Consider the following 27,848-nt stretch of genomic DNA (forward strand, 5'->3'; position numbering starts at 1 on the left):
AAGACCACGAGAAGAGCAGCAGGAAGGAAATGCAGCTGCTCCAGCCAGCATCAGCTTCATGGGGCGCCCAGCCGAGGTGCCATTACACAAACGCTCGCAGCGTGGGGAACAAGCAAGAAGAGTTGGAGATGTGCGCACGCCTCCAGGGCCATCTTACTGGCGTCCCAGAGATGTGGTGGGACGGCTCTTACAATTGGAGTGTTGGAATGGAGGGACACAGACTCTTCAGGAGGGACAGAAAGGAGGAGGGGGTGTCACCCTCTACGTCAATGAACACCTGGAATGCATGGAGCTCCACCTGGGCATGGATGAAGACCCAACAGAGAGCTTACGGGTCAAGATTAAGGGGAACAGAGGGGCAGGGGACATTACAGTAGGGATCTGCTAGAGGCCACCTGACCAGTACAACAGAGTGCATGAGGCCCTCCATAGACAGATAGGAGCGGCATCACGTTCCCAGACCCTGGTCCTCATGGGGGACTTCAACCACCCCGATATCTGTTGGAAGGACAACACAGCAGGGCACAAGAAATCCAGGAAGTTCTTGGAACGTGTCGATGACAACGTTCTTCTTCAAATGGTAGAGGAGCCAACAAGGAGAGGAACTACGCTGGAGCTTCTCCTTACCAACAAGGAGGGGCTGGTGGCAAGTGTCAAGCTCAAGGGCAGCTTCAGCTGCAGTGATCATGAAGTGGTGGAATTCAAGATCCTTCAGGCAGCGAGGAGAGCAAGCAGCAAGCTCACTGCCCTGGACTTCAGGAGAGCACGCAGCAAGCTCACTACCCTGGACTTCAGGAGAGCAGACTTTGGCCTCCTGAGGGACCTGCTTGGCAGGGTAACATGGGAAAAAGCACTGGAGGGGAGAGGGACCCAAGAGAGCTGGTTAGTATTCAAGGATCACCTCCTCCAAGCCCAGGAGCAGTGCATCCCAAGAAAAAAGTCAGGTAAAAATGCCAGGAGGCCTGCATGGATGAATAAGGAGCTCCTGGACAAGCTCAAAAGCAAAAAGGAGGCCTACAGAGGATGGAAGCAAGGACGGGTTGACTGGGTGGAATACAGAGAAACTGTCCGAGTGTCCAGGAACCAGATTAGGCAAGCTAAAGCCCAGACAGAATTAAATCCGGCTAGGGGCACCAAGGATAACAAGGAAAACTTCTGTAAGTACATCAGGGGTAAAGACAAGACTAGAGAAGACGTGGGCCCTCTCCGGAAGGAAACAGGAGACCTGGTCACCCAGGATCTGGAGAAGGCTGAGGTGCTGAATGACTTTTTCACCTCGGTCTTCAATGCCAAGGCTTCTAACTACACCGCCCAAGTTGCAGAACGCAAAGGCAGGGCCTGTGAGAATGAAGAACCGCCCATTGTAGAAGATCAGGTTTGGGACCACCTGAGGAACCCGAAGGTACATAAGTCCATGGGACCTGATGAAATCCATCCACGGGTCCTGAGGGAACTGGCGGATGAAGTCGCCGAGCCGCTTTCCGTTATATTTGAAGAATTGTGGCAGTCTGGCGAAGCTCTCGCTGGCTGGAAAAGGGGAACAGAACCCCCATTTTCAAAAAGGGAAAAAAAGGAAGACCCAGGGAACTACAGGCCGGTCAGTCTCACCTCTGTGCCCAGCAAGGTCATGGAGCAGATTCTTCTGGAATCTCTGCTGAGGCACATGGAAAGTAAGGAGGTGATTGGTGACAGCCAACATGGCTTCACCAAAGGCAAGTCGCGTCTGACAAATTTGGTGGCCTTCTACAATGTTGCCACAGCGCTGGTAGATAACGGGAGAGCAACCAACGTCATCTACCTGGACTTATGCAAAGCTTTTGACACTGTCCCGCACGACATCCTGGTCTCTAAATTGGAAAGGCATGGAATTGATGGATGGACCACTTGGTGCATAAGGAACTGGCCAGATGGCTGCACTCAAAGGGTTGCGGTCAATGGCTCAATGTCCAAGTGGAAACCAGTGACGAGTGGTGTTCCTCAGGGGTCAGTACTGGGACCGGTGCTGTTTAACATCTTTGTCGGCAACATGGACAGTGGAATTGAGCGCACCCTCAGCAAGTTTGCCGACGACACCAAGCTGTGTGGTGTGGTCAACACGCTGGAGGGGAGGGATGCCATCCAGAGGGACCTGGGCAGGCTGGAGAGGTGGGTCTGTGTGAGCCTCATGAAGTTCAACCAGGCCAAGTGCAAGGTCCTGCACGTGGGTCAGGGCAATCCCAGGCACAAACACAGGCTGGGCGGAGAACAGCTTGAGAGCAGCCCTGAGGAGGCGGACTTTGGGGTGCTGGTGGACAAGAAGCTCAACACAAGCAGGCAATGCACGCGTGCAGCCCAGAAAGCCAACCACACCCAGGCTGCATCAAAAGAAGCGTGGGCAGCAGGGCGAGGGGGGGGGATTCTGCCCCTCTGCTCCGCTCTGAGAGACCCCACCTGGAGTGCTGTGTCCAGCTCTGGAGCCCTCAGCACAAGAAGGACATGGACCTGTTGGAGCGGGGCCAGAGGAGGCCCCAGAGATGCTGGGAGGGCTGGAGCCCCTCTGCTGGGAGGACAGGCTGAGAGAGCTGGGGGGGTTCAGCCTGGAGAAGAGAAGGCTCCGGGGAGACCTTAGAGCCCCTTCCAGTCCCTGAAGGGGGCCTACAGGAAGGATGGTGAGGGACCCTGGAGCAGGGAGGGGAGCCATGGGACAAGAGGGAATGGTTTCAAACTGCAAGAGGGGAGATTTAGATTAGATATTAGGAAGAAATTCTTTACTGTGAGGGTGGTGAGCCCCTGGCCCAGGCTGCCCAGAGAAGCTGTGGCTGCCCCATCCGTGGAGGGGTTCAAGGCCAGGTTGGACGGGGCTTGGAGCAACCTGGGCTGGTGGGAGGTGTCCCTGCCCAGGGCAGGGGGTGGAACTAGATGATCTTTAAGGTCCCTTCCAACCTGAACCATTCTGTGATTCTATGACCCCCACAAGCACCTCCACCCCCTGGCCACCCCTCACCTGTCATCCATACCATGGGAGACAGGCCCCAGTGCATCCCACCAGGCTGTGGCTGCCACCATGCCCCCCACCTAGCTCCAGCTCCCGTCCCAAAGGTGGTTTCTGCCAGGCACTTTGTCACAGCCACCCCTCCAGGCACAGCCACCCTCCCTGGGGACAAGCACTCAGCCGCCCGTGCCATCCCTGCTCTCACGTTGTCCAGTGTGGTCTGGCTGACGGAGTAGTCTTCAATGCCCAGCACATCCACCACCTGCTCCATCTTGCTGAAGACCTGTGCCAGTGAGATCTGGTCCGACTTCAGCTGGTACTGGGCCTTGGTGTGGTGCCGCTCCTGCAGGGGACATGGAGGTGACACCCAAGCCCTCACTGCCAGACCCCCTCCCATCACCCTGAAGGGGGTCCCACAGAGGTGTCCCTTGAGGCTGTTTGGACTCCGAGGCAGGGGCTGGCAGGGGATGCCACCATCACCACAGGGAGCTCACCTTGAGGATGGCCTCGGGGAAGTTGCGGTTGAAGAACCTCACCACCTCCTTGACGTTGAGGCTGGACTTGGTGCGCACCGTGATCATGTAGCCATCTCCGAACCTGCAAGGGGACAAAGGACCCCGTGAGGACCCGGCCCCCTGCCTGCACCTCTGGGGGGAAGGACTGACCCCAGGGAAGGGGACGATGCTCTTCAGCAGCCGCTGCACCCACCCGAGCGAGCCCATCCCCTGCCCACCCTCCAAAGCAGCACCCACACGAAGTGCTGACGTCTCGCTGTGGGTGCCGTGCCATCACCTTGACGTGGGGGGGCCCGACCCCCTCCCGCCCTGCAGCACACCCGGGGCGCTGGACCCCCCCAGGCTCTTACCGGTTCTTCAGGTGTTGGATGCTGCCGAGACACTTGAGCCGCCCGTTCACCATGATGGCCAGGCGGGTGCAGAGCGCCTCGCACTCCTCCATGCTGGGGAGACAGGGCAGACTTCAGCAGGGTGGCACAGAGGGACAGTGCCAGGGGCCACAGCTGGGGCAGGCGGGGAGCCGAGCTCCCCAGGCCATCCCCTGGGTGCTGTGGCCCCGCCACCAGGGATGGGAGAAGGCAACAGAGCGCGTCCCGGATTCCCTCTGCTCCCCGTGCCCCTGCTGAATGCCATCCTCCAGGGACCGAAGAGCCCCCTCCCACCCACACAGCACCCCAGAGGCATCGCGGGTGCAGCCAGAACCTCCCCCCCGGACCTGTGGGACGTGAGCACCACAGAGCGACCCGTTTTGATGACGTCCAGGATGAGGTTCCAGAGGAAGCGCCGTGCCTTGGGGTCCATCCCCGTGGTGGGCTCATCCTGCGGGACAGACAGCACCCTCAGGCATGTCAGCCCCCGGGGGGACCCCACCGCCCCCTTCCCACCACCCCCTTCCCACCATCCCACACCCCAGGACACTTGTGGAGGAGCTGGGGGCAGGCAGCTCCCACCCAGGGCCATTTCTCCACCCTATCCCGGCACCAGCCCCAGGGATGCGGCGGGTGGGAGGAGGATGCTGTGGGCAGGGTGCTGGAGCGCGGGACGCACCAGGAAGATGAAGGCCGGGTATCCGATGAGCGCAATGGCTGTGGACAGCTTCCTCTTGTTGCCTCCGCTGTAGGTGCTGGCGGGCTTGTCGGCGTACTTGGTCAGCTCCAGCTTCTTCAGTGCCCACTTGACCACCTGCAAGGTGTGGGGGGCTACTGTCATCCTGCCAAGACCACGGGGCTGGCAGAGCTGGCAGCGGGCAAGCGGTTGGGCTCTGTGGTGTGGGCCAGCTGCCGAGGGGCCCACAAGCAATGTGCCAGTCAGGGGAGCCCCGCAGCAGTCCCTGGCACGGCCATGAGCGTCAGCGGGGGCCTGTGAGCACCACGTGCCCAGTCCCAGCATCCCATGTGGGTGCGCCACTGGGGCGGCACTGCTGTGGGGGCAGTGGCACCAGCTCAGTCCCCACTGGTGCCCAGGGATATGCTGTTCCCGAGGCACACTGCCAGCCCTCGGGTGCTGGCAATCGCCTGCCCGGAGCCCTACCCGCTCCTCGTCCTTCCAGGGGATGCCACGCAGACGGGTGTAGAGCTCCAGGTGCTCCTGGGCCGTCAGCTCGTCAAAGAGCGCATCAAACTGGGGGCAGTAGCCTAAGCTCTGCTGGACCTGCAGGAGCTCCTTCAGGATGCTGTGGGAGAGGATGGAGGGGCCGGGGGGAGAAGGAATTGCTTTTCAGGAGCACCCCATTGCTCACCCCGCTTTCACACGCCTTTATACTGGAGCATCTTCTACCGGATAACCCCCCATGGGCAGCCTTGGCTAAGAGCCGATGTCACTTGCCCCCCCCCAGATGATGGTCAGCCCAGCAGGACACAGGGCTGCAGAGTCCCACGGAGCCACATGGGCAGACTCAGGCTGCTTCATCCTGGGAGACCCCCCCGGCCACCAAGCAGGCCCCGTCCCGTCCCCAGGACAGTGGGCAGTCCCCACCTCCCGCCCAGCCCGTGCTCCCCAACCTGTGCCCGTTAACGAAGGCCTCTCCACCCGTGGTGCTCTCATCCCCTGTCAGCATCTTGAAGGTGGTTGTCTTGCCCGCGCCGTTGACGCCCAGCAGCCCGAAGCACTCCCCGGGCCGCACGCCCACGCACAGCCGGTCCACGGCCAGGATGCGCCCGATCTTGCGGGACTTGTATACCTGGTGGGGCAGGGGATGGGGGCTCAGCCTGCTGCAAGGTGCCTGGACCCCAGCCCCAACCCACGTCCCTCGGATGGGGCAGCTCCAAGGTGTCTCCTTGCAGCCCCTGCGCATCCCCCGCTGCCGCCGTCCTGCTGCTGCACCTTGGTGAGGTTTTCAATCTTCAGCATGTCATTGTCGGCATCGCCGCGCAGGACACGGTGCCGCTCGTTGGCCACATCGATGTCGTCCTCGATGGGTTTGGTGGAGACGGGCAGTCGCCTGCAGGAGGGTACGTGAGGCAGGGTGGGGATGCAGCACGGGAGCCGCCCGTCTGCATCCCTGCCAGGGACGGGCAGCTCCCCCAGCTCGTACCCACCAGAGGGGCGGCCCTGAGCTAAGGGCTCCTGATGGCAAAGCTTTTCCCCACGGCCAGTTCCCCCTAGCCTGCCCCCCGCTCCCCAGCCACACTCACTGGGGCTTCCGGAAGAAGTTGTACTGGCACATGATGGTGATGAAGAAGCCGACAAAGCCTTCAATTGTCATGGCAACGAGCCCCCGCGTCACGATGTCCCATTCGAAAGGCGATTTCATTTTATCGAACTGCCCTGAGTGGGAGGAAGAGGAGAGAGAAGCTGGGGACACCTTCCTGTGGGGACAAGCTGGTCGTATGTCTTGAGCTGCCCCGTGACAATGACATTGCCCTGCCACCCTGCCGCAGCTGCCGGGACTGGTCAGTGCTGCTGGCACCAGGGCTGGTCACAACAAGGCTTTCCATTCGTGTGCTGTTAAAATCGTCTTGCCCTTTTCAACCTCACTAGGATGACTCAATCCAACCGAGAGCGGGTATCGCATGGATTTGTCAGATCCCGCCCCAAAATTGCCCCTCGTGATGTCAGCAGCACCCAGGTTACACACGGGAGCTGCTAGAGAAGCAGAGAGCAGCAAGAGCTTTTTGAGGCCAAGCTGAAGCCGCAGGTAGCAAAAAGCTCATTTTGGCTGGGCAGCGCGGCCCTGCAAGCAAGAGACCACGTCTGAAGGAAAAGAGCCCTTGCAGTCCCCATCCCCCATATCACGGCACGGCCCCACCACGGCCCACCACAGTCCCACCATGGCTCCACCATGGCGCCCTGCCCCGGGGAGTGGGCAACAGCAGCAGAAATGCACGATTCTGCCAGGGCTCACATCTCCTCTCCCTGTAGGGCTGCTATTTGGGATGGCCCAAGGAACCATTTTCAGCGTCACCAGCACCACGTCACAGATGACCCTCAACCTCTTCCTGCGCCCCAGTCTAGTTCACGTCCCCTGGCTTTTTGCTCCAGGTTGCTCTGGGCCTCAGGAAGCCCCACAGGGCAGGCGGAGGGGATGTGCCAGCACCATGGTTCCCCCCCAGCCCCACATGCCCTGAAGCAAGAGAGGGAGGGAACAAGAGGCCATACCGATCTTGGCATAGTACTCGTTGATGTACTCGTTGTAGGCCATCTCCATCAAGCCATGGCCCAGGTTGTAGTTAGGGAATACAAGGAAGCAGCTCTTCAGGTAGCTGTTGACCACCTTCAGATCCTGGGGGGGACGGGCAGAGAGGACACGACCATCAGAAACACCCCTGAGAACCGTGAGCGCATGGTAGGATCAGGATCCCCACCAAGATACAGCCCGGTTAGGTCTCATAGCTGACCCTGCTGGAGGCAGGAGTTTGGAGCAGAGACCTCCTGAGGTCCCTCCCAGCCTGAAGCTGTCCCACCACCCAGTGGCAGCTCCTCCCTTCCTGGTGGCCCCAGGCAGAGCTGTGAATCCCATACCTTGTCATGCTCAAAGAGCTGCAGCAGGAACGTGGCAACAGTGGCTGTGATGCCAATGAAGAGGTTGATGACGATGAGGAAGACGTAGGCGGAGCTGGGCACCTCGAACCAGAAGGAGGCCGGGTACATGATGGGGGTGATGGACCAGCTGGGAAGGCAAGTGGCAGGAGTGCACATCAGCGTGGCAGGAGAGTGACCGGGCAGCGCCAACTGTTGAGCTTTGGGATTGCCCATCTCCCAGCCCCGTCCTCCCTGGGCTCTCCCACCCCAGCCCTTGCAGCCCACCAGCTACTGGAGCTGCAGAATGTCAGCCAGATGGGCAAGGGCAAGGCCAAAGGCAAGGTCAGACCCTGTTGGCATAGCCACGGTGCAGACGGGGCACTGGAGGGACCCACCAGCACGGCCTGACCACCCCTCTGAGCAACGTACCCGTAGAGCAGGAAGAGGGAGAGGACGGCAGGGAAGTTAGTGGGAGAGGTGTACGCCGGGAGGTCGAACACAAACAGGATGATGATGCAGCAGGTGGCCGGCACCAGGTAGTTCAGCTGGAAAAGACAGAAACTTCTGTGACCGTCCACCCACGCACCCAGCCCTGGGGGCTCAGCCGGTGGGGCCGTGCGCCCTGCTCACCATGTCCCACACGTAGTTGGCCAACCAGTAGATGACAGGGTCGCAGCCGCTCACAAACTGCAGGTGTTTGGCCTTGGTGGCCTTTTCGGCGACCAGGAACACCACAAAGCTGGCTGGCACGAAGGACATGGCCACGATGATGAAGATGGCAATCACCACGTCTGTGCCTTGCAGGCTGCACGGAGAGCAAGAAGGAGAGCAGGAACCCAGTCACCCTCAGCTGCCCAGGGAAGGGCCACCCATCCTGGCACCCGCGGGACAGTTGCTGTGCACAGGGCAGGGCACAGCACAGGGACCCCCACGTCACAGCCACCCAGTCCCCCCCACGCAGCCTGCAGGGCAGAAGCCTCCGCGCTCCCCTGCAAATCATGGCGAGGAGCTCCCTCCTCCCTCCCAGGCCACGGCCACCCTCCCTCAAACACATTCCCGGGACCTACAGGTAATCCAGGGACAGGCTGGCACTCGTCTTGTTCATGGGGTGGTTGGTGACTGTAATGCCTGCAAGAAGGCCCAAGAAGAAACATGGGAGTGTGAAAGATGGCTCAGGACAGAAAATCTTGCCCCCATCCTGCCTGGTCCTGGCTCTGAGGAGGGGGGAGGACTGGTTTCTTCCCTGCAGCTCAGCGGGAGCTGAGCTGTCTGCAGCAATCGAGCACCTTGAAGCCAAGTCCTCCTTCACCAGCTGGCAGAGAGCATCCTCGGACACGTCACAAGCCCAGGTGCCTTCAGATAGCACTTTGGGACATTCTGCCCCCCCCAGCCCTCAGAGAGATCTGCCTAGCCCAGATCTGATAGCCAAGGTGCATGACCCCCACCCCACCCCAACTGGGCCCATTCCTGCTTGGTGCAAGGGGGCACATTTCCCTTTAGAGCCTGGTTGGACCATGCCCTAAAGCTGTTCCTGACATGCTTCTGCCCTTAAACGCCTCCAGATGCTCACCATAGGCAGCGGGGTTGCCTTTGCTCTTGGGCAAGTTGGCTCGCAGGATGGCGTTGTTGAGAGCATTGAGGTAGGTGGGCATGCTGTGGTAGCCCTTGTTGTTGTAGAAGACCTGGAAGAGCAGAGAAGAGTGAGAGGAGGAGGCAAGAGAGCCAGGCCCACGGCAGACGTACTGGAAGGGAGGGATGGAGCGGGATGGGATGGGACAGCCACAGGTCAGGCTTCCTGCGCCCATGGCGGTGGGGAGGGCAGGCCACTGCTGACCCTGCTGGGCCAGGCCCGCTGGGGTGGGAGCTGCTAAGCACCCCATGGGTTGAGAGCCCCACGGTGGCGAGAGCCCCACCGGATTCCTCGGGTGAAAGCACTACTGCAGAGCTGAGGGCGAGGGGTCCCTGCCGTGCAGGCAGCGCTGCCTGCCCCCTTCTCCTGCCCACCCGTGCCATGGCTGCTGTTGCCCACCCAGCTCCCGCGGGACGCAGCGTGGTCCCACCTGGGCCGTTCTCCGGACGGCGATCTTGCGCACTGTGGCAGGGGCCCTGGCCCCGAAGGAAGCCGGGATGGATTTCTGGACGTTGCCAAAGGTGAGCGCCCCGTACCTGCGGGACAAGGCACCACTGAGAAGCTGTGACTGCTGTCCCCTGCCTCCAGGAGCACGGCCATGCTCGAGCATGCTCCTGGCTCCCATCAGCACTCTGGGCATGTGTCCCCAAGTCCCCAGTCCCCCACTTTGTGCTCCATGGCACAGGGCAGACCCTCCCAGCCTCCCCTCTTGCCTGTGCAGCCGGAAGCGGTCCGAGGTGTAGAGCAGATACTCGGAGACGTTGCGCCCTGTGATGTCTGCCAGGATGTCCCCCGTCACCACCTTCATCTGTGGGGGGTGGCCCCCCACGCCACTGGGGCAGGAGAAGCCGGTGCCCTGCATGGAGCACGTGCATCTGATGGGCTCATGGACGATGCGGGGCAGGGCAGGGGCTGAGGTGACGGTCTCTGAGGAGCAGAGAGGGCAGCTCACAGCCAGGCTCCTGCCCACCCCGGCTGCCTGGGACGATGTGGGGCAAGAGGCTGAGCCCAGGGATCTCAGCCAGGCAGGGAGGCAGCAGAGCCCGGACTGCAAGAAGGCTTTTGTGCCCTGGTGACTGAGAGGGACCAAGAGATGGATGTGGGGACACATCTGTCCTTTGTGAGGACAGAAATGGTTCAGCGAGGGGGCATGGAGTGTGGCTGGAAAAGGCATTGGCTAGGGAGCATGGCCCATCGAGGGTGACATACAGGGGCTGGCCACAGGGCTCTCAATGGTGTCACCATCCTGGGCAGCTCCACTGGCACTGCCCGGGTTGAATGGGCAGCGGTGCTCCAGGGCCAGCACCAGCGCTGAGCCGAAGTTCAGCCCTGTGATGCAATGCTCTGCTGTGGCCAGGCCAAACTGAGAGGCACTTCCTGGAGCTGCTTCTGCGGGGGAGATATATCATCTCCCGGCTGGAGAGCAATCCCAGGGCTGGACACACTCGAACACCACACGCAAGTGATACCTTTGACAGTGGAGGAAAAGGTCGTGGAGTTCCAGGCACGGAGCAGGTCCTCATCCACTGAGATGGGGTAGTCGGAGGGAGCTGGGGATGGAGGTGGCGGCACAAAGTTGGAGAGTGGCAGGCCCTGGGTGAAGGAATCGATGCACATGGCATCGAAGTACTTGGCCGCCAGCATCTTTGACTCATTGCTGTTGAGGTTGAGGGTCTGCATGGGCTGGTCCAATGTGTTGTTGAAGGCCGTCTTGAGCACGCAGGTGGCCCCCACGCCAGAGGGCAGATGGAAGGTGTTCACCAGCTGCTGGGGGCTGGCATCGGGAGACAGCCTGATGCTGCGGGGAGAGGAGCAGGTGACGAGGAGCAAGGAGCCCGAGACACGGGTCTCACCACCTTGGCCATCTTCTGCTGGGACCTCCCCAAGGCCTTGGCACTTACGGCACCAAAGGGCATACACAGCCAAGCTACCCATCGCAGCCAGCGCCAGGGCTGACGCCCCTCCCAGAGACACCCTGGGGAGGATGGAGGCTGCTTTCTGCCAGGGGACGTGGCACTGGCCGGGCTCTGCTCCAAGCCTGAGCCAGCCCTGGGTCCAGCCCCGCTGTGGGCTGCCCTCGCTGCTGCCCCGCATCACAGTCCCAGGGATGAAGACAGGGATGGGGCACGGGTCGCTGGTCACCAGCGAGTGGCAGCTCTCACCGGTACTCACGCCGCTCCTCGTTGGCGTAAGGAATGAAGTTGCCCTTAGGCTGGGTGTAGTTGTGGTACTGCGATGGCGAGAGGATGAGGGGCGGCAGGTCACCTGTGGGGACAAGGACAGAACCTGTTCAGACCCGCAGCACCGCCGTGCACAGGCAGACTGGCCAAGCCTTGTCCTTGTCCTCCCCCCAGCCAGCATCCCCACCAGTCACACTGGGGCAGGCAGAAAGGGCCACCAGTAGCCCCCAGTGTGCAGGTGGGTGGCTCGCACGCACCTATTTCGGGCACAGAGAGTGCCACCGTCATGGCCACACAGACGAAGAAGGCGGGCAGGAGGATCTGCGAGAAGAGGGCCTTGGTGTTGCGCTTGGCGCAGTGGAAGCGTTTGACGATCAGCCCGTGGAACTGGCGCAGCTTCAGCCACGAGCCCTCCAGCTTGAAGCTCCCCTGCCCAGCCAGGTCGTGGTCCTCTGCCTCCACCTCCGCCTCTTGCTCTAGGAGGGGAGAAGGACGTCACCCCCCCCGGTACAGCCGCTCCTGTGCCCGCCTTGGCCCCCAGGGAGCTGAGCCAGGCACTGAGCCGGGCACAGCCACCCCGAGGGACAGGGCAGCACCCAACCCTGACAACCACCGAGCCACGGCAGCACGGCGGTGTGAAGCGAGGCAGCTGGCTGGCGGGTTCCTCTTGGCCCAAAACGGGAAATTCAGACAATAGTTTTTAAAAAACAATCTATATTGGTGCTTTTTGGCAGAACCGCCCCATTTTCCCATCAGTTCTCCCAGCTGGTGAGGGGTCAGCGTAGACAGAAGGGGAGGACGGGACACGGGTGGCGGGACCCAGCGAAGCAGCGGGTGCAGGGCTGGGGCTCGGGGAGCTCTGCTGCAGCACCATCTTGGCTCTGCCTCCTGCACCCCAAATCACAACGCTCGGAGCAGCCCTGGCTGGGGAGGCAGGGTGCCGCATCCCTGAATTAAACACGACAAGAGCGGCTGGGATAACCCAGAAAAGGATTTGTGAATAAAACGGCAGCCTCCGGGCGCCTGCTTGCATCCTCCGTCCTCTGGCAATCCCAGCAGCTGGGCAGGGAGCGCCCCGAGCCCAGCTCAGGGTAATGAGGGCGAAGCCACCAGCTGGAAGACGACTCTGTGCCCAAGGGCCAAGAGGAGCCAAGGCGACCGGGCCCCAGCAGGAGGTGTGAGCACGTTAGTGGGGTGGGTCTGCAAGGGGGCACGCATGGAAGCCGGGGGAGGCAAAGGGCAGAGCTGCGCCCGCGCCTGCTGTTTCTGTGTCTCAGCACGGGACTTCCCCCCTGTACATGCAACCAGTTTTGGGGTGCAAACTGGTGAAAGCATCTGCTCCCAGCCCTCCCACCCAGGCTGCGGCTCTCTGGGTGCAGCATCAGCGGAGGCATCATCAGACCCGCCACAGGGTCTCACCATGGCAGGCACGGCCTCCCACCCCCGGCACACCCACCCGCCCCGGCCAGGGCCAGCTCTGCCCTGTTGGGCGCAGGGACGGGTGCTGTCACTGCCCCGGCCGCCCCCCGCCTCCCAGCCGAGCGCCTCCCCTGGCCCCTGCCGCTGGCCGGGCACCGGCGGCACGAACCTTGCAGACTGATGTTATCGGGGTCCTGCCGGTTATCGAACAGGGGCGCGTAATCCCCAAAGAATTCGGAATAAGCCCCACCTTCGTCGCCCCGCACGGAGCCCACCGAGGAGGCTGAGTGCAGGGATGCCTGCGACTGCGCCAGCTTGGAGCAGGTCACCAGGTTGCTGAGCTCCACCTCTGGCTTCTCCGGCACGGCTGCTTCGGCAAGGGGCTCCCCATTGGCCTCGGGCTTCAGGCCCAGCTCAGGGACAGGTGGTCGCAAGGCATCCTTCTTGGACTCCTTCATGTCTGGAAGGAGAAGGAGGGTTGCCACTGGCCATGCCACCCTTCACCTTGGTGTGGCACAGAGTGGGGACGGATCTGCTCTGCAAACCCGGAGCAGAGCAGAGGCCAGCAGCCCTTGGCTGGGATGGGCTCCACTGGAGATGACTCCTTCCCTTGGGAAAGGAGACTCCTGTGGCCACACGCAAGGGGAGAGGAGCCACCAAGCCCACGCAAAGGCACACAGCCCCTCGCCAGTCCCAGCAGCACCCTGTGCCCCCCCCGCCACCCGTACCCGCGTCGCTGTTCTCCAGAGACTGGTCCTCCTCGGACACCTTCAGGAAGACTTCCTCCAGCGTGGTGTCCATCAGTCCAAAACTGGTGAGGTCCAGCTCCTCCAGGCTCTGCTCCAAGTGCTGTGGGAGCAAAGCGCTGTGTGAGGAGGGCAGGAGGCACCCGCAGCGCCGTGGCCCCCCGCGACCGCCTGCTGCCCACCCCACCAGCCCCTGTGGGTACCTGGAAGAGCCTCTCGAAGCAGCCCTTCTTGACAGCCTCGCTGGGAAGGATGTAGGAGAGCTCAGTGTTGGTGTCCGAGATGAGGAGGCAGGAGGCCACATATTTCTTGATGAACTGGGAGACGCGGGGCTCGGAGCAGGGGCTGACGGAGGAGTGGGCCAGGGGGCTGTGTGGCTGGCCCGACTCTGCAGCGGAGGAGCAGCACCGGTTGGTCACTTCTCACCCAGCCTCCCACCAGGACCCACCATGTCCACGCTCCACCCCAGCACTGCGGAGCCTCCTCCAGCCTCCATCGCCGGGTGCTGGAGGCTTCCCAGCTGCCCTGCCCGGCCCTGGGGATGGTGCTCTGCACCGTGGCCCATGCTGGATCTCGGTGGGCAGCCCATGGGCCACCACGCAGCTGGAGGCAAATGCCACCACACAGGGTCTAACCCGGGACCCAGATGGGAGAAATCAAGGCTGAGCAATGTCACTTCCCACACCCCCACCCCATCCCCCTCCGCCCTCCATGTGGCCTAAGGAGACTCGGGGTGGGAGCACTTGGGTGTTGACCTCTCATTCATTTCCTGAGCTGAAGAAGTCCTAGTTTCAAGGAGTCCTATTCACTCCTTGAAACACAGGGTCCCACTGCCCCCCAGACCTGTGCCATTCCTGGTGTCCGACTGCTTCTTCACCACCGTCAGCTTGTAGCCGTCGCCATAGGTGCTCTTGAGGAAAAGTGGAGAGCCACAGCACTTGAGCTTGCCATGGGAAATGATGGCGATACGGTCACCCAGTAGGTCAGCCTCGTCCATGTGGTGCGTGGAGAGCAGGATGGTCCTCCCTGAGAGTGGCACAGAGCCTCATCAGAGAGGCCAGGGCCACCGCAGCCAGAGGAGCAATGTTGGGCTCTGCCCACCTCCGCTCACCTGGCTTGTACTTGAGGATCAGGTCCCAGATGGCCCTGCGTGCGTAGGGGTCTACGCCAGCCGTGGGCTCATCCAAGATCACGGCCCGTGACCCGCCCACGAACGCAATGGCCACCGACAGCTTCCTCTTCATGCCCCCTGAGAGGGTCTGCACCAGGGAATGGCGCTTGTTGGAGAGCTCCAGGTCCTCAATCATCCTGGGGACAGGGGAGAAGCACCAGGGATGTTGTGGGGGCCACACTGGCACCCAGTGCCTATGGGGAGCATGCGAGACCTCTTCCCCGTGTGTCCCATGGCCCTCAGCCGCTGGAACAGCCCAGCTGCAGCCAGGCTACAGAAGCATCTTCTGCTGATATCACAGCCTGATACCCCAAGGTTTTGGAAAGAACTTGGGGAACATCTCTGCTCCCAGATCACCCACCACAGCACAGCCAGCAGAAAAAGGACCCAATCATGCAAAAGGCATGGATGGAGAAAAAGTCATGGATGGAGCAAAAGGAGCCGGGGGGGCCTACTTGTCCATCTCCTTGCGGATCTCCTCCTCCGCCATGCTCTTGAGCTGCGAGTAGAACCAGAGGTGCTCCTCCACTGTCAGCCTGTCGAAGAGCACGTTGTGCTGGGGACACATGCCCAGGTTCTTCCGGATCTCATCCATCTCTGTCCGAATATCGTGGCCGTAGATGGTAGCAGAGCCCGAGGTTGGAGGGAACAAGCCGGTGAGGATGGACCTGGATGGATGGAGAAAGGGAACAATGTGAGGGACCTCACATTCCTCCATCTGGTCCCAGTCCCAACCACCACCTCCAGGAGCATCTGCTGGGCCTCAGGCAGAGCAATGTCGGGGCAAGGCCTGCTGCCCATCCTCCTTTTGTGTCACCCCCACATCCACACTGCTGCCCTCTGGGCATGGCACCAGCTGCCACAGGGCCCTGCAAGGACATCACGCAGCACCTTCCCCACCCACTGCAGCTGGTCAGAAGGACACAGCCCATGTCTGCCCCGACAGGCACTCACATGGTGGTGGTTTTGCCCGCGCCGTTGTGCCCCAAGAAGGACACCACCTGGTTCTCATAGAGGTTGAGGCTCAGCTTGTTCAGCGCCAGCTTCTTGTCTGTCTTGTAGACCTTGGTGAGCTTGTCAATGCAGACGACCAAGGGGAGGTGGGTCGGCTCCTCCTCGATGCCCCGTGTCTCCTCTGCCGCGAGAGTGGGACGGTGAGGAGCCGAGGGGTGGCAGGGAGGCTGGGCTTGCAGCAGGGCTCCCCGGGGGATGAACCTCCCCGCCTCCGTGCCATAGTGGCTGTCAGGGCTCATGGCCCCTTCCCCTCTGCTTCTTGCCACCTTCCCCGCTCCCACACCATGGGCAGCAGGTCCCAGACAGGCAGGAGCGCCTGTCCCCAGGATCCTGCCCCAACAAGGGCACAAGGGACACACGGCGGTCCATGCAGGACCCTACAGGAGAGCCAGGGCCATCCCCGGGCCAAACCACACCGCCCCTGTCTGCCCTCACCCAGCCTCCGGCTCTCCATGGCGCAGGCCTGATCCTCCTCCATGATGCTGAGGCGAGTGGTGCGGGACCAGGGCCAGGTCCACTCCCAGGTCTCCACTCGCCCGTTGCCCAGCCAGTAGGACTTCTGGAAGGGGAAGTACCAGGGCCGTGGCAAGCCGAACATGCCTGCAAGCACAACCCCTGCGGAGTCAGGGCCAACCCTACACCCACGTCCCTGCAGAAGCCAGTCGAGGGCTGGGGCAGAGCTTGGCACACGTATGGGCACGGGCATGGGCCTGGAGGCTTCCCCAGCTCAGGGACATCCCTGTGGGGTGGGAGCTGCAATGCCCTGGCCAACTGGGCTGAGGGTAACACCGCGGGGCTGTGCAAGGAAGCAAAGTCCTTTGGGCTTTGGGTTGGGCCTGGCTCACGCTTCAGTTTTACCAGGAAAGCAAAGGAAGCAGGTGAGACTCCTTCCCAAGTGGGCGATAAAGGGGAACAGTGCTCCAGCCATGGACACCTTGCTTCGCTACAGCTGGCCAGTGAACTGAGACACGTGACTAAAGATCTCCAAGGAATCTGCTGGTGTCACCAGTGGTTCAGGGTGTGCGGGCAGGTGTCCCCAAGAGGATACAGGCAGGGGACCCTGAAGGCACATTGTGCCAAATCCCACCATGCCAGGGCTGAGCACCATCAGGGATTAGCACCGAAACATCAGAGGCTCCCGTAAGATCCGAGGTGCCCTCATGGCCCAGTGCCCACACGTACCTGGGTGCACAGCCTCAATGTACCACGTCAGCACCCCGTACACCACGGCATCCACAACCAGCATCATCATGGACAGCAGGAGGTTGAAGTCGTCTCCTTCCACAGGTGACTGGCTGAAGGTGTGCCACTGGATGCCAACACCGGCCACCTCGTACAGTGCAAAGTACTTGGAGCCCAGCCCGAAGGCTGTGGTAGACATGAGGGACTGCAGAGAGGCAGAGGGACAGGGACATCAGCAGGAACCACAGGCCAGCTCTAGATGAACAGGTTGGGGCGACTTCCTACCCAGTGCTGCCCCCACCCTGCCCCGTGGACATACTCCCTGCCCTGGGAGGCGCCAAACCTTCTAGAGATGCCTCCAAAGCCCCATGGGGAGCTGGTTCATACAGGCAGAGGTTTGCCCAGGGCTTGATGACAGCTTGGTGGCCTGTGTACTGGGTGTGCCTGGGGCAAACCTGGAGCCAAACACCTCCCTAGCAGCCACAGCCAACTCACCGCGATGCACTTCTCAAAGGCCGTGATCTTGTCATGCGCCACCTCCTCCCGGATGGCCACATACATGTAGGGCACATAGCTGAGGAAATAGATGATGCCGCCACAGGCGGAGGCCAGCTTGGCCTTGGAGTAGAGCACCGACACCAGGAAGCTGCAAGGAGGACAGTGTCACCTTGGATCCTACCCCACCAGGGCTTTCCCCACACCACCTGATTTTGGTGGTGTAGAGGTGATAAATTGCCCCCTCAGATCAGCTGGCTGGGGGGACCTGTGCCCTTCCACCAGCCCTTGCCCACCCAGCTCCAAGCACCCTTGCCCCATGGCACACGGACCCCGGCGCTGCTCGTGCCCCCTCACCCCACGGAGTGGACCAGGCAGCTCACCAGAACATGATGGTGGCCACTGCGTAGATGGCGAGAAAGAGCCAGATGATGAGGACGTCGCTGTGCATCAGGACCTTGCCGTACTTCAGGATGGCGGTGAGCGCTGTGACCGAGATGGAGAGCTGGACGAAGCCAGTGATGAACCAAGCCACCCAATGCACCGCGTTGTTCAAGCCCATCATCTTCATCACCTGTGAGGCCAACACTGCTCAGCGGGGCTGTCCCCCACCCTGCCCATCCCTGCTGCCTCACTTGCTGGGGCTAGGAGAGAAACAGGCAGCCCCGAGGGGTCCCCGTGGGCTGCTGGGAGCGGGCAGGCCACAGCACCCTGTGCCAGGCTGCCAATGGGCTCAGCTCCCCCCGGCACTGGGCAGGGCTCGTGTGGGGAACATTCGGAAGGACCAGCTCAGCCCAGGGATGTGGGATCTGCGCCCCGGAGACACGGGGAAGGTGCCCAGGGAGCACCTGGGTGCACGCAGCGCAAAATTTAGAGCTCAGAGATGCCAGCTCCTCCCCAGGGATCTCTCCTACCATCCCACCTCTTTCAGGCGATGCTCCTTCTCCGTCACAATGTGCTGGATCATCATGGCCACCGAGTAGACCCAGGAGATCACCATGCACAGGGGCATCATGTGCTCGATGACGAAGAGGAAGCTGGTCGGGCAGAGGAAGAGAGGGGAGAGCTGGATGGTGGCACCACCACAAAGACCCAGGGAAGCCCTGGGGCACTAAGGCAGTGGAAGGGCCCTCCCGCTGCCTGGGGACAACCAGCCTGCTGGTCCAGCAGCTCCTTAGTGCTCTGAAAGAGCTTCTCCAATGAGCCCACAGGACAATCTAGTGTCCTGGCTGTCAGGTCCTGGCAGGCAGGTGGGCAACAGCCACAGGATCAGCCCCAGTGCCCTGCCTACCCTGGTGGGGACAGAGCCCTATCCACCCTCCTGCCCTGGAAGGCTGGTGGCTCTGGGACTTCTCCAGACCACTGTGTTCCATAACCACCGACAGGTCCATGTGCCATCCATTTACCACACTCCTCTTGTTCTCCCCTGGTCTTTTGGCCTCCAAGACACCCCGCAGCCATGAGTTCCCCACTTCAGCTGCAAACTGGGCACAAAATCCGTTCCCTGCTTGCCTAGCCTGGTGGTCCAAGGAACAGGGCTTTACTGGTTGCTCATCACTCCCAGTATCACCAGCCTCTCTCGGGCCCCCGGAATTACTCCCTTTTCCCAGCTGAAGTGTCCTGGCCTGCAAAGGGGAAGAGGGAAGGTCCTGCCCCTGCCCATCCTGCCCACATGGGTGTTACTTACTCATCCCGGGTATAACACGGGTACGGGAACATCTGCACATAGTTGCCAGGCTCCACCACATCGTGGCCAACAAACGTGTTGATGAGGGCACGCTCCATCATGTCTGGGGAGGAGAAGGAGAGGCCAAGCTGAGCAGGCAGTGCAGGCAGGGGGCAGGGAAGTGGGCAGCTATGGCAGGGAGCTGGCACTCACCCTGGATCCAGACGAAGCCATAGAGAAAGTAGAAGCGGCCGCCAGTGTTAGGGCCAGGCCGCCAGTACGCCCGCCGGATCTCATTGGTCTTCTCCGTGAAGCTGGAGTTCTGCCGGATCTTGTACATGACGTGGGGGGGCAGTGAGCCGTCCCTGTTGGTCTGGAAGATGACGCCTGTGGGCAGCAGGAGAGGCAGATAGCCCACTGGCACCACGGGAGATGGCCACACTGGCCGGCCCGCAGCGACAGGCAGGGACATGGAGAGGTTCAGCACGTCCAGCCAAGGGCACCGTGAGGCTGCCACGGATGAGGAGGGTGGGCGTGACCCTGGCAAGGGACGTGAGGGCATGTGGACAGCACGCAGCAGTGGTGGGAGGGCCAGGAGAGCGGCAGGGTGCTGTGCCCAGCAGGGCTTGGCCAGGGGCAGAGGATGGGTACCGCAAGATGCTCGGTCTGCTCATCCACCCAACACATGCACCAAGGGAGCCACATCCCAAGGCCAGCGGCCCCAGCCCAGGGCAAAGCTGGAGAAGGACATGGCTTCAGGGACCCCTGGAAAGGGGCTGGTTCACAGGGACATACTGGCAAAGACCGTGACGTTGTCCTGATAGGCCTGGTTCAGCGTGTAGTTGACAATGCTCTCCTCATCCGGGAAGCCTTTGAAGATGTCCACACTGACCTAGTGGGAGGGGAAGACCAGTAAGACTCCACTGCCCCCGATGGGTCTGGCACGTGGACCCTGTACACGGTGCAGCATGTGCCACCCACAGCCACCCTGCAAGCCCCTGAACCCAACAGTGGATGGGCACCTCCACTGTTGACATCTACCCGAAAGCTCCTGACACTGCAGAAGCCACTATCTCCTCCAGGGCTCCCATTCCATGGCCTTATGGGGGTCTGAGCGGACCCGACCCTTCTTGAGCCCCACAGAGCACAGCTGCAGGCAGCGGATGCCACTCCAGCACCCATGTTGCCACAGGCAGGCACAACCTCACCTTGGCCATGAAGTGGACCCAGCCGCAGGCAGCATTGTCAATAGTGTCCAGCTGCTGGAGCAAGACACTGGCATTGGGCAGGGAGAAGTTGCCACTGAGGAAGTTGTGGAGAACATCGCTGTCGGAGACATTCAGGATCTCTGGGTGCTTGTGGAGGTCAGTGGTGAACTGAGTCACAGAGGGAAACACAGGAGGGAGAAGTTGGGGTACGCCCTGTCTCTCAGCCCCTGTCCACCCCATGGACACAGACAGGACCCAACGCTCCTCCTAGGGATGGAGGGACAGCATCTGCCCTGCACAGGGAACCAGCCTGGTCCTCGCAAGAGCAGGGTGGGCACCTGAGAGCTTCACATGAAGAAGCTATGAGGTGCCCGGCCGCAGGACCCCACCTTCCCACCTCCAGGGCAGTAAGGCCCAGGCAGGCTCGGTCCCCACCACACTGTCCTACCTGCTGGAGCCAGCGGATGCGCCTCTGCAGCCTGCCCTCCTCCAGGTAGGCACGGATCTCGGGGGAGATGTTCAGCCATGCCTTGGCATAGTGGGTGACGTTGCCCACAAAAGCGAAGGTCTCGTTGGCCTGGGGGGGAGGAAGGTCACACTGGGGGAAGAGGTAGGGCCCCCCCTGCCCTCTAGGATGGCTAGCAGCCATGGAGGTATCTGCCCACCTCCCAGCAGGCATCGCTACCCCAACAAGGGCCAGGGCAGCTGCCTGCTTCTGGCAGCGTTGGCTGGCAGCTGGCCCCTTCCTCCCCGCTCAGCCCATCTGGGCAAGGAGGTCCCTGCCAAGCGGGGCTGGTGGGAGAGGAAGGACAGGGGGTCCTGGTCTCTGCACCCTCACCTTCAGGATGACTTTGTCCACTTCGGTGCCCACTGGTGCATACAGGATTTTGGGGTTGCTGGTCATCAGATGCACGAGGAGGCCCAGGTTTCGCTGCTCCTTGCTGGTGAAGCCCAGGGAGCTCATGTTGCCCTGCTTCAGCGCCTCGGGCTCGATTGTCCTGCAAAGGGGGCTCAGGCTGCCAACTCCGCCCCAGCCCCAGCACCCCTTGCTGCAGGCAGCCCCCACCCTGCCCAGGAGGAATTTCACACCAACTCCCACGCCAGCACGGTGCTGCACAGCATGGGCAGCTTCCCTGGCCGTGGCACAAGGATGCGGTGCAGCATCCATCTCCCATGTACTCATCACGGGATGACCAGGGCCCTCGGCCGCTGGCAGAGGCCGGGTGGGCTCTCCCACAGCCCTGTTCCGAACAGAGAGCACCTGGATCCAGCCCCTTCTGCCCCCCAGGGCTCCTACCGGTTGTTGCCGCAGAGGATGGGCTGCAGCCCAGCCCAGAGCTGCACGAATGCCGAGAACTGCCCCTGGGGGTTGTCACCGCTGGCCGGGTCCACCCCAGCGCCCTCCTCCTCCGCCGTGGCATTGCCAGCTGTGGCATTGGCGCCGGCCCAGCCGGTGCTGTTGGCAGTGGGTGCCGGAGCCTTGCTGGCACAGGCTCCCCTGGGCAGCAGCTTGGCCAGCGCCGAGAGGATATCCACATCGCGGAGAACCTTCTCCATCTCCACCAGGTCCTCCAGGAGGGCACGGAGGCGGTGCTGGGCGGCCGTGCTGTTCACCTCATCCAGTTTCAGCTGCAAGGACAAGCACACAAGGGGTTACCTGTGGCTGGGGCAACAGGGGCCTGCTCACCCGTGGGAGGGGACCAAGGGGGACCCCAAGCAGTGGCATGTCCACTTTCATGGTTAAAAGGTTGGAGCTGTGCCCAGCTGGCACGCCGGACTCACTGCCATGCATCCATGGCTATCAGGCAGCAGAAGTGCAGGCAAATACGGGCATGGTCTTGTTAGGGGACACGAGATGTGCCTCAGGCTGGAGGGGTGGGATGAAGAGGGGGACCTCAGAGCCAGCCTTGAGGACACTGACAGTGCCAGGGAGAGGAGCCTGTGGGGACACACCTGGAAGATGCTGGGGACACCCAGCCCCATCCAATGGGCAGTGTCCAAGCGGGTGCCAAGAGGGGGAATCATCTGGGGTCCCACCACGGGGCTGGGCAGAGGGTGTCCATGTAGGGTGAAGGGGTGACCAGGAGGGACTGGGCCATGCAACAAAGCCCCCCATCCCCACACATTCCCCACTGAGTAGGTAAATCCCGCCCAGCACTTCTCCCTGCCCCACAGCCGGTGGCAGGCCCGTCCCGCAGCCCCGCTCTCACCCTGCTGACAATCTTGGCGGTGTCCAGCTGCTCCCGCAGCTCGGTGGCCAGCTGGGCGAAGCGCTCCCGGCGGGCGGCCCGGCTGCCGTTGCAGGCCAGCACCCGGTACGCCTGCAGCAGCGGCTGCTGCCCTGGGGCCACGCGCAGGAGGCGGAGCAGCCCCCCCGGGCTCTGCTCGCACGTCAGCTGCTCCAGCACCGGCCCGGTGAAGAGGACACCCTAGGGGGCAGGGAGCCGTGGGGACGCAGCCCTGGGCACAGGGGCACGGCAGCAGTGCCCGCCCTGGCAGGGCAGCTGGCCACGCGCCCCGGTTCCGCCTGCGAGGAGCTCACCTCCATCTCGGTGACAAAGGCCTGGGGGCTGTCGGAGGTGGCGGGTGCCAGGGCGGCGCTGGTGAGGCCCAGGGCCTGGGAGAGCAGGCGGAGCAGCGCCGGCCGGTGCGGGGCTGTTGCCGGGTCCCGCAGCGCCCTGTGGACCAGCCCTTCCCGCAGGCTCCTCCAGCCGCTCGGGAGGCTCTTCTGCAAGAGGACCAACTTGTTGGGGGGGTGCAGGGGGCTCCCCCGGGTCCCTTTCCATGGGCCCCCCCCAAGGATACGTGAATAGTCCCACAGGATCCACATCCACAGTCTCCACGGGGAGGGGAAGAAAAGGGGATATGCAGATGGGGAGAGCATGGGTCCCCTGCACCCCAGCCACAGGAGAGAACAAATCTCCCCCCCCTCCCTCCACAGCCACCATCCAGGCGGTGCCATCACCCACCGCAATGGGAAACTGAGCACGAGCACTGGTGTGCCTCAGAGCACCGGGGGAACTGGTGGTAGCACCGGGATGGGACCCAGCCATCCGTGCTGCTGCTCTGGCCGCCTGACAGTATCCCATCACATCCCCTCCACCTGGATGGACAGCCCCAGATTGCCCTGTGGTGGGACATGGATGGGACACCATGTTCCCGCCTGACAGTATCCCATCACATCCCCTCCACCTGGATGGACAGCCCCAGATTGCCCTGTGGTGGGACATGGATGGGACACCATGTTCCCCCCCAACACGGCACTGCTCCTCACCTCCAGCTGTGTCATCTCACTGGGACCAAATCCATCCCACAGGTCTTGCTCGTGGGTCTCATCGGGTACCAAAGGAAACGAACCAAAAAACAGGCGGTATACCTGCACCGGGGACGGAAGCGGGGCTGCCAAGCGGGCCAGGAGCGGAGGCACCCGTTTGCCCAGCAACACCCTGGCACAGGGTGGAGGGGTGGCAGGCCAGGACGACTCCCGGCCGGGCGCCCACTGACCTCCACCCCTGCAGGTCTAGTGGTCAGGGCTCAGTCTGGGTTGGGACGTGCCCATTCGCTGGGGCGATGGGGACCCCTGCAAAGCTGGCCCTGCAGCACTGTGCTGCCACCCAACTCCCACGGACCGTCACCCACCTCCTGCAGGCTGTCACCCACATCCCAAAGGCTGTTACGCCCTTCTCCCATGGGTTCTCATCCACCTCCTGTGGGTCATCACCCATCTTCTGAAGGCCATCACCCGCTTCCCAAAGGCTGTCACCCACCTCCCGCAGGTCAACGCTGGAGCCCAGGAGCAGCTCGGCCGTGCTGTTGGGGAGGGACAGGTTCTGCGTCAGGAAGCGGTGCAGCTCGCCCTGGTCCTTGGCTGCCCACGCCAATGTGAATCCAGATCCTGGCAAGGAGCAAGGCAGAGGGGTCAGAGCAGCCCGCCAGTGTCGGCGACATGGCACGGCCCCACGCAGGGACGTATCACAGCTGGCCCTGCCAGGCACACAGCTATGTGGGACAGTGGCGGCGCGCTGCCACACACCACCACACCGCTGGGTGCCCGGCGGGTGGACATCTCCAGCCCTGCCCGCGCAGGCAGCGGGGGGCAGGCAGCACACAGCCTACCCGCTCGGTTGCTGAAGTGGGTCTCCATGGAGCTGGGCTCGCTGCTGCTGAGTGCCTCCAGGCGCCGGCGCAGCGACTCCAGCTCCTCCTCCAGCCCCGGGTGCTGGGGGTCGAAGAGGCTGCTCTGCTCCACTGCTTCACTGAGGTGCTCCAGGAGCTGCGTCACCCTGCGAGAGTCCAGCACCACCGCAGCTTCAGGGACAGGGACAGAGGGACGAGGACACCCTCCACAAAGGGGTGCATGGGGCAGCTGCCCTCACCTGCGCACCGAACCCACCGTGCCTGGGGCACAGAGGAGAGCCCCAGAGCCTCGAGGTGTCCCTGAGGGCCACCTCCATCCTCCTCTCAGCACCGGGCGCTCAGGAGCCCGCAGGAGAATGGGTTGAGATGTCCCCTGAACCCCAGGGACACGGTGCTCTGCACCCAAGCACTTTGGGGGACAGGGGCTTGTGCCTTGTCCCCGGCGGGGCAGTGCCAGCGTGGGAGGGGGCAGGCTGTGTGTGGGAGCGTGCGAGGCAGGACAAGGATGCGCGTGGCGAGCGCGCGACTCACGTGGAATTGGAGTACTGCAGGAAGCCGAACTCATCACGCTGGCCATCAGGGCACAGGGACTGCATGACGGGCAGGATCCCGGCCGAGGTGAGCGGGGCCGCCGTGTAGAAAGCTGGAGCCAGCAATAGAGAGCAGAAGAGGCCGGAGAAGGTGTGGACAGGGAGGGAGGAGAGGCAGGGGGAGGCAGGGGGCCACCGGAGAGACAGACACTCAGTTCAGAGAAGAGCGCGCCGGGCCCTGCGAGCCCCGCAGGAGGCTGGCGGCCAAGGTCAGAAGTCTGCAGTTTTCCCACCGAGGCTGTCCCCAGCTGGTGACCCCTTGGGGCCGTGGGCTCCTGCCATCTTGCCCTCGCCCGCTCCCCTCTGGGTGACAGTCCCTCCCAGCCCAGTACAACGACAACTTCTGTCATTTGCCCCCAGGATGGCTGCCAACCTCCCCCGGCCTCTTGGCTCCTGTTAGTAATTTCAGAGGCACCGCTGGATCTCCAGAGGAAGAGGAGAAGGAGGAAGAATATGACAGGGAAAGTAGAGTTGTCACCCGCAGCTCCCTGAACCCCTGGCCTCCCCCCTGCCCGGCTGCCCCGACGTGCGGCTGCTGGAGGTGGGTGGAAATGGAGACACAGTAGGGGGGAGATGGAAGAAATGAGGAGCAGCAAGGGGACGGCAAACCTTCCCCCCCTCCGCTGGCACTGAGCCACTGTCCCTCCGGATTCTTTCCATGTCCTTTCCCAGGGCAAGGGGGCCCTGCCCAAAGGGGACCAGAAGTTGTGACTGGGCAGCGCCGGGCAGGGACCCTGCTCTTGCCACCGCGGCTGGTGGCCCCGTGGTTAGAAGCAGGTCAGTGCTGTTAGCATGGCCGTGACGGGAGGGGCTGGTGAAGATGAGCTTCTGGCAGGGACAAGGGACAGGCCAGGGCAGGGATGGGCACAGGCAGGAGACAGGCCAGCAGCCTGCTGGCGTGGTGGGACAGATGGTGGTGGCCATGCTTTGGTGACAAAGCCAGTGCATGGATGGCATCTCACTGGCCTCCAGGCTCCTAGCAGTGCCATGTCCCGGCTCGTCCCAGCTGCAAGGGGCCAGGAGGGGGACCCAGTGATGATGCAGGTGTGGGAGCCATCTCCGGCCCCTTGGGGACCAGCTAGTGGGGAGCACGGGCAAGACTGGGTGACCACAGGCCACCACATGGGTGCCAGCAGCCAGCAGGGTCTCCTCCAGGAGGGAGGCAAGAAGAAGGGGTAGGACAAGCCTCCACCTGCAGCCCGGGGTGCTGGGGACACCACTGCCAGCAGCCCCAGAACCTGGGGAACCTGGTGGGGACACCACCAGCTCAGTGGGGATGCCACCACGGGCTGGTCCTGCTGGGCAGGCCCAGGGGAGGAGCAGGCAGGGGCCACACTGTGCTGCCCAAGCTCATCTTCACCAGCCACGGAGGAAGGCGACGGGGTTACAGAGGTGTGGATTAGGCCAGAGTGAGTTGATCCAAACTGGGCTCTTTCTCCCCAAAATACGTAGCCGGCACAGGCAGGGGAAGGGGGGGAGGTGCCCACCCGCCCCACCAACTTACAGACTGGCGCATGCAGTAGAGGCATGGAGGACGGGCGGGCAGGGGAGATGGTGGGAAAGAAAAAGAAAACGTGAGCAAACAGGAAAAAAAAAAATCAAATCAGAAAAACAAACCAAAAAAACCACACAACACAGAGCGCACGTCAGCGCCGAGGCAGGAACCAGGGCAGTGCCGGCCACCGCCCGCAGCCAGACCCGTGCTCGCCGCTGGGCTCTCCCTCGCCGGCACGCACTGAAACACAGGCTCAGACCATCGTTACACCGGGTCACCGCCACCGGCTCCCAGCGCTTCCCCCTGGCCCCACTGCGCCACCCGCACAAGGGCACCTGCCGGGGTGGGTGTCTCACGGGGCGTCTTGATGCCACACAGAGCCCTGGCGAGCCGGCACCTCCGCTCCGCCACCTCTGCTGGGGCACTGGCACCTGCAGCCCCGGCCAGAGCCCCAGCTGCGTATCTCCAGGCACCCCCAGCTCTGGTCCCATCAATTTGTCACGTTGCCGAGGCCCCAGAGCCCCCCCAAAAGACAGATGTGGGGCTCCACATGGTGCATTTCCCCCCCCCCGCAGTACCACAAGGAGCTGGGCAGCCCTTCCCAGAGCTGCTCCTCAGGCGCTCGGGGGGGACTGTGGCTGTCCCAGCACCACCCAGCTCCAGCTCCTCTTTCCCCCCTCAGAACGTCCCTGTCGATGGCAGCCACAGGCTGGTTGGTGCTGCCACCCCTAGGGGAGCACCCCCAGGCTGGGACTGACTCTGCATCTCCAACCCCACCACGTCTGCCCCACCAGCCCTCGGCTGCAGCCCCTGCCCAGCGCTGTCCCGCCCAGAAAGGACCTCTGGGTCCCCGCCAGCTGTTGCAGCCCCCCAGCCACCACCAGGCTGGCCCCAGGGTGCTGGGGCAGCTCCCCAGAGCCTCAGGGCGTCCTCAGGTGTGGGTGCCCTGGACACCACCCTGCTGGCACTCACCTTCCTTCACAGGGATGGTTGGCTTCTTCTGCCGCAGCCCCAGAAGGATGAAGAAGAGCACCAGGGGGATGAAGATCTCAAAGGCCAGCACCCACTGGGGATGAAACAGAACAGGGGGATCGTGATGTTTGGGGACAGGAGCCAGCTACCGAGGGCAGGACCGGGGTCCCCGGGGCCCCAGCGCAGTGTGGCACTGTGCCTGCGCCTTGCAGGCTGTCCGGTGGCAGTGTCACAGCTCAGCCAGAGGCACACGGGTCCCTGGGCACCCCCAGGATCTCCTGCTCGCACCCTGCCCGCTCCATCCTGCTTGCGGCACCTCAGGACAAGAGAGGGTACCACCGAGGGGATGGACCCCTACTCCAGCAATGTAAACAGGGCGTCAGGGCTTGAGCCCAGCCCCAATGGGCCACCGCAGCTGGGGCTGCCCAGGGGAGATGACCCCAAGTCCTTATGGCCAGCAAAGAGCTGCGGGCCCCTGTCCTGGCAGTGTCCTCGCA

At 62.7% G+C, this 27,848-nt stretch overlaps 2 protein-coding genes across 3 annotated transcripts in view; both read right to left on the reverse strand.

Annotated features, from left to right (window-relative positions):
* Window positions 1–27,848, reverse strand: part of ABCA2 (ATP binding cassette subfamily A member 2) — a 39,180-nt gene that overhangs the window by 3,429 nt on the left and 7,903 nt on the right. The window contains exons 2-47 of one of the 2 annotated variants that reach the window (XM_074608391.1): window positions 27,352–27,445; window positions 24,826–24,937; window positions 24,274–24,440; window positions 23,925–24,052; window positions 23,432–23,533; window positions 22,700–22,885; window positions 22,368–22,586; window positions 21,455–21,786; window positions 20,996–21,155; window positions 20,606–20,734; window positions 20,158–20,325; window positions 19,745–19,841; window positions 19,163–19,336; window positions 18,971–19,073; window positions 18,206–18,320; window positions 17,667–17,857; window positions 17,284–17,434; window positions 16,789–16,993; window positions 16,042–16,206; window positions 15,547–15,727; window positions 15,048–15,260; window positions 14,533–14,729; window positions 14,265–14,447; window positions 13,625–13,809; window positions 13,404–13,524; window positions 12,926–13,135; window positions 11,514–11,732; window positions 11,239–11,341; window positions 10,546–10,874; window positions 9,790–10,003; window positions 9,507–9,612; window positions 9,017–9,128; window positions 8,514–8,574; window positions 8,077–8,251; window positions 7,876–7,991; window positions 7,447–7,594; window positions 7,084–7,207; window positions 6,120–6,252; window positions 5,809–5,926; window positions 5,487–5,665; window positions 5,017–5,158; window positions 4,534–4,668; window positions 4,202–4,305; window positions 3,837–3,929; window positions 3,466–3,568; window positions 3,177–3,314 (exon numbers count right to left, since the gene is read on the reverse strand). In XM_074608391.1, the coding sequence (XP_074464492.1) occupies window positions 3,177–3,314; window positions 3,466–3,568; window positions 3,837–3,929; window positions 4,202–4,305; window positions 4,534–4,668; window positions 5,017–5,158; window positions 5,487–5,665; window positions 5,809–5,926; window positions 6,120–6,252; window positions 7,084–7,207; window positions 7,447–7,594; window positions 7,876–7,991; window positions 8,077–8,251; window positions 8,514–8,574; window positions 9,017–9,128; window positions 9,507–9,612; window positions 9,790–10,003; window positions 10,546–10,874; window positions 11,239–11,341; window positions 11,514–11,732; window positions 12,926–13,135; window positions 13,404–13,524; window positions 13,625–13,809; window positions 14,265–14,447; window positions 14,533–14,729; window positions 15,048–15,260; window positions 15,547–15,727; window positions 16,042–16,206; window positions 16,789–16,993; window positions 17,284–17,434; window positions 17,667–17,857; window positions 18,206–18,320; window positions 18,971–19,073; window positions 19,163–19,336; window positions 19,745–19,841; window positions 20,158–20,325; window positions 20,606–20,734; window positions 20,996–21,155; window positions 21,455–21,786; window positions 22,368–22,586; window positions 22,700–22,885; window positions 23,432–23,533; window positions 23,925–24,052; window positions 24,274–24,440; window positions 24,826–24,937; window positions 27,352–27,445 (7,140 nt within the window). Of the gene's footprint in view, window positions 1–3,176; window positions 3,315–3,465; window positions 3,569–3,836; window positions 3,930–4,201; window positions 4,306–4,533; window positions 4,669–5,016; window positions 5,159–5,486; window positions 5,666–5,808; window positions 5,927–6,119; window positions 6,253–7,083; window positions 7,208–7,446; window positions 7,595–7,875; window positions 7,992–8,076; window positions 8,252–8,513; window positions 8,575–9,016; window positions 9,129–9,506; window positions 9,613–9,789; window positions 10,004–10,545; window positions 10,875–11,238; window positions 11,342–11,513; window positions 11,733–12,844; window positions 13,136–13,403; window positions 13,525–13,624; window positions 13,810–14,264; window positions 14,448–14,532; window positions 14,730–15,047; window positions 15,261–15,546; window positions 15,728–16,041; window positions 16,207–16,788; window positions 16,994–17,283; window positions 17,435–17,666; window positions 17,858–18,205; window positions 18,321–18,970; window positions 19,074–19,162; window positions 19,337–19,744; window positions 19,842–20,157; window positions 20,326–20,605; window positions 20,735–20,995; window positions 21,156–21,454; window positions 21,787–22,367; window positions 22,587–22,699; window positions 22,886–23,431; window positions 23,534–23,924; window positions 24,053–24,273; window positions 24,441–24,825; window positions 24,938–27,351; window positions 27,446–27,848 lie in introns of both variants that reach the window. The other variant, XM_074608390.1, reaches the window with a different exon arrangement.
* On the reverse strand, window positions 24,900–27,335 carry LOC141751493 (uncharacterized). The gene is given in 2 exon segments (XM_074608392.1): window positions 24,900–26,479; window positions 26,481–27,335. Coding segments are annotated over 2 exon segments (1,218 nt in total). The 5' UTR covers window positions 26,871–27,335; the 3' UTR covers window positions 24,900–25,651.

Source organism: Larus michahellis, chromosome 15 (assembly GCF_964199755.1).
Source record: "Larus michahellis chromosome 15, bLarMic1.1, whole genome shotgun sequence".
Classification (NCBI taxonomy): domain Eukaryota; kingdom Metazoa; phylum Chordata; class Aves; order Charadriiformes; family Laridae; genus Larus; species Larus michahellis.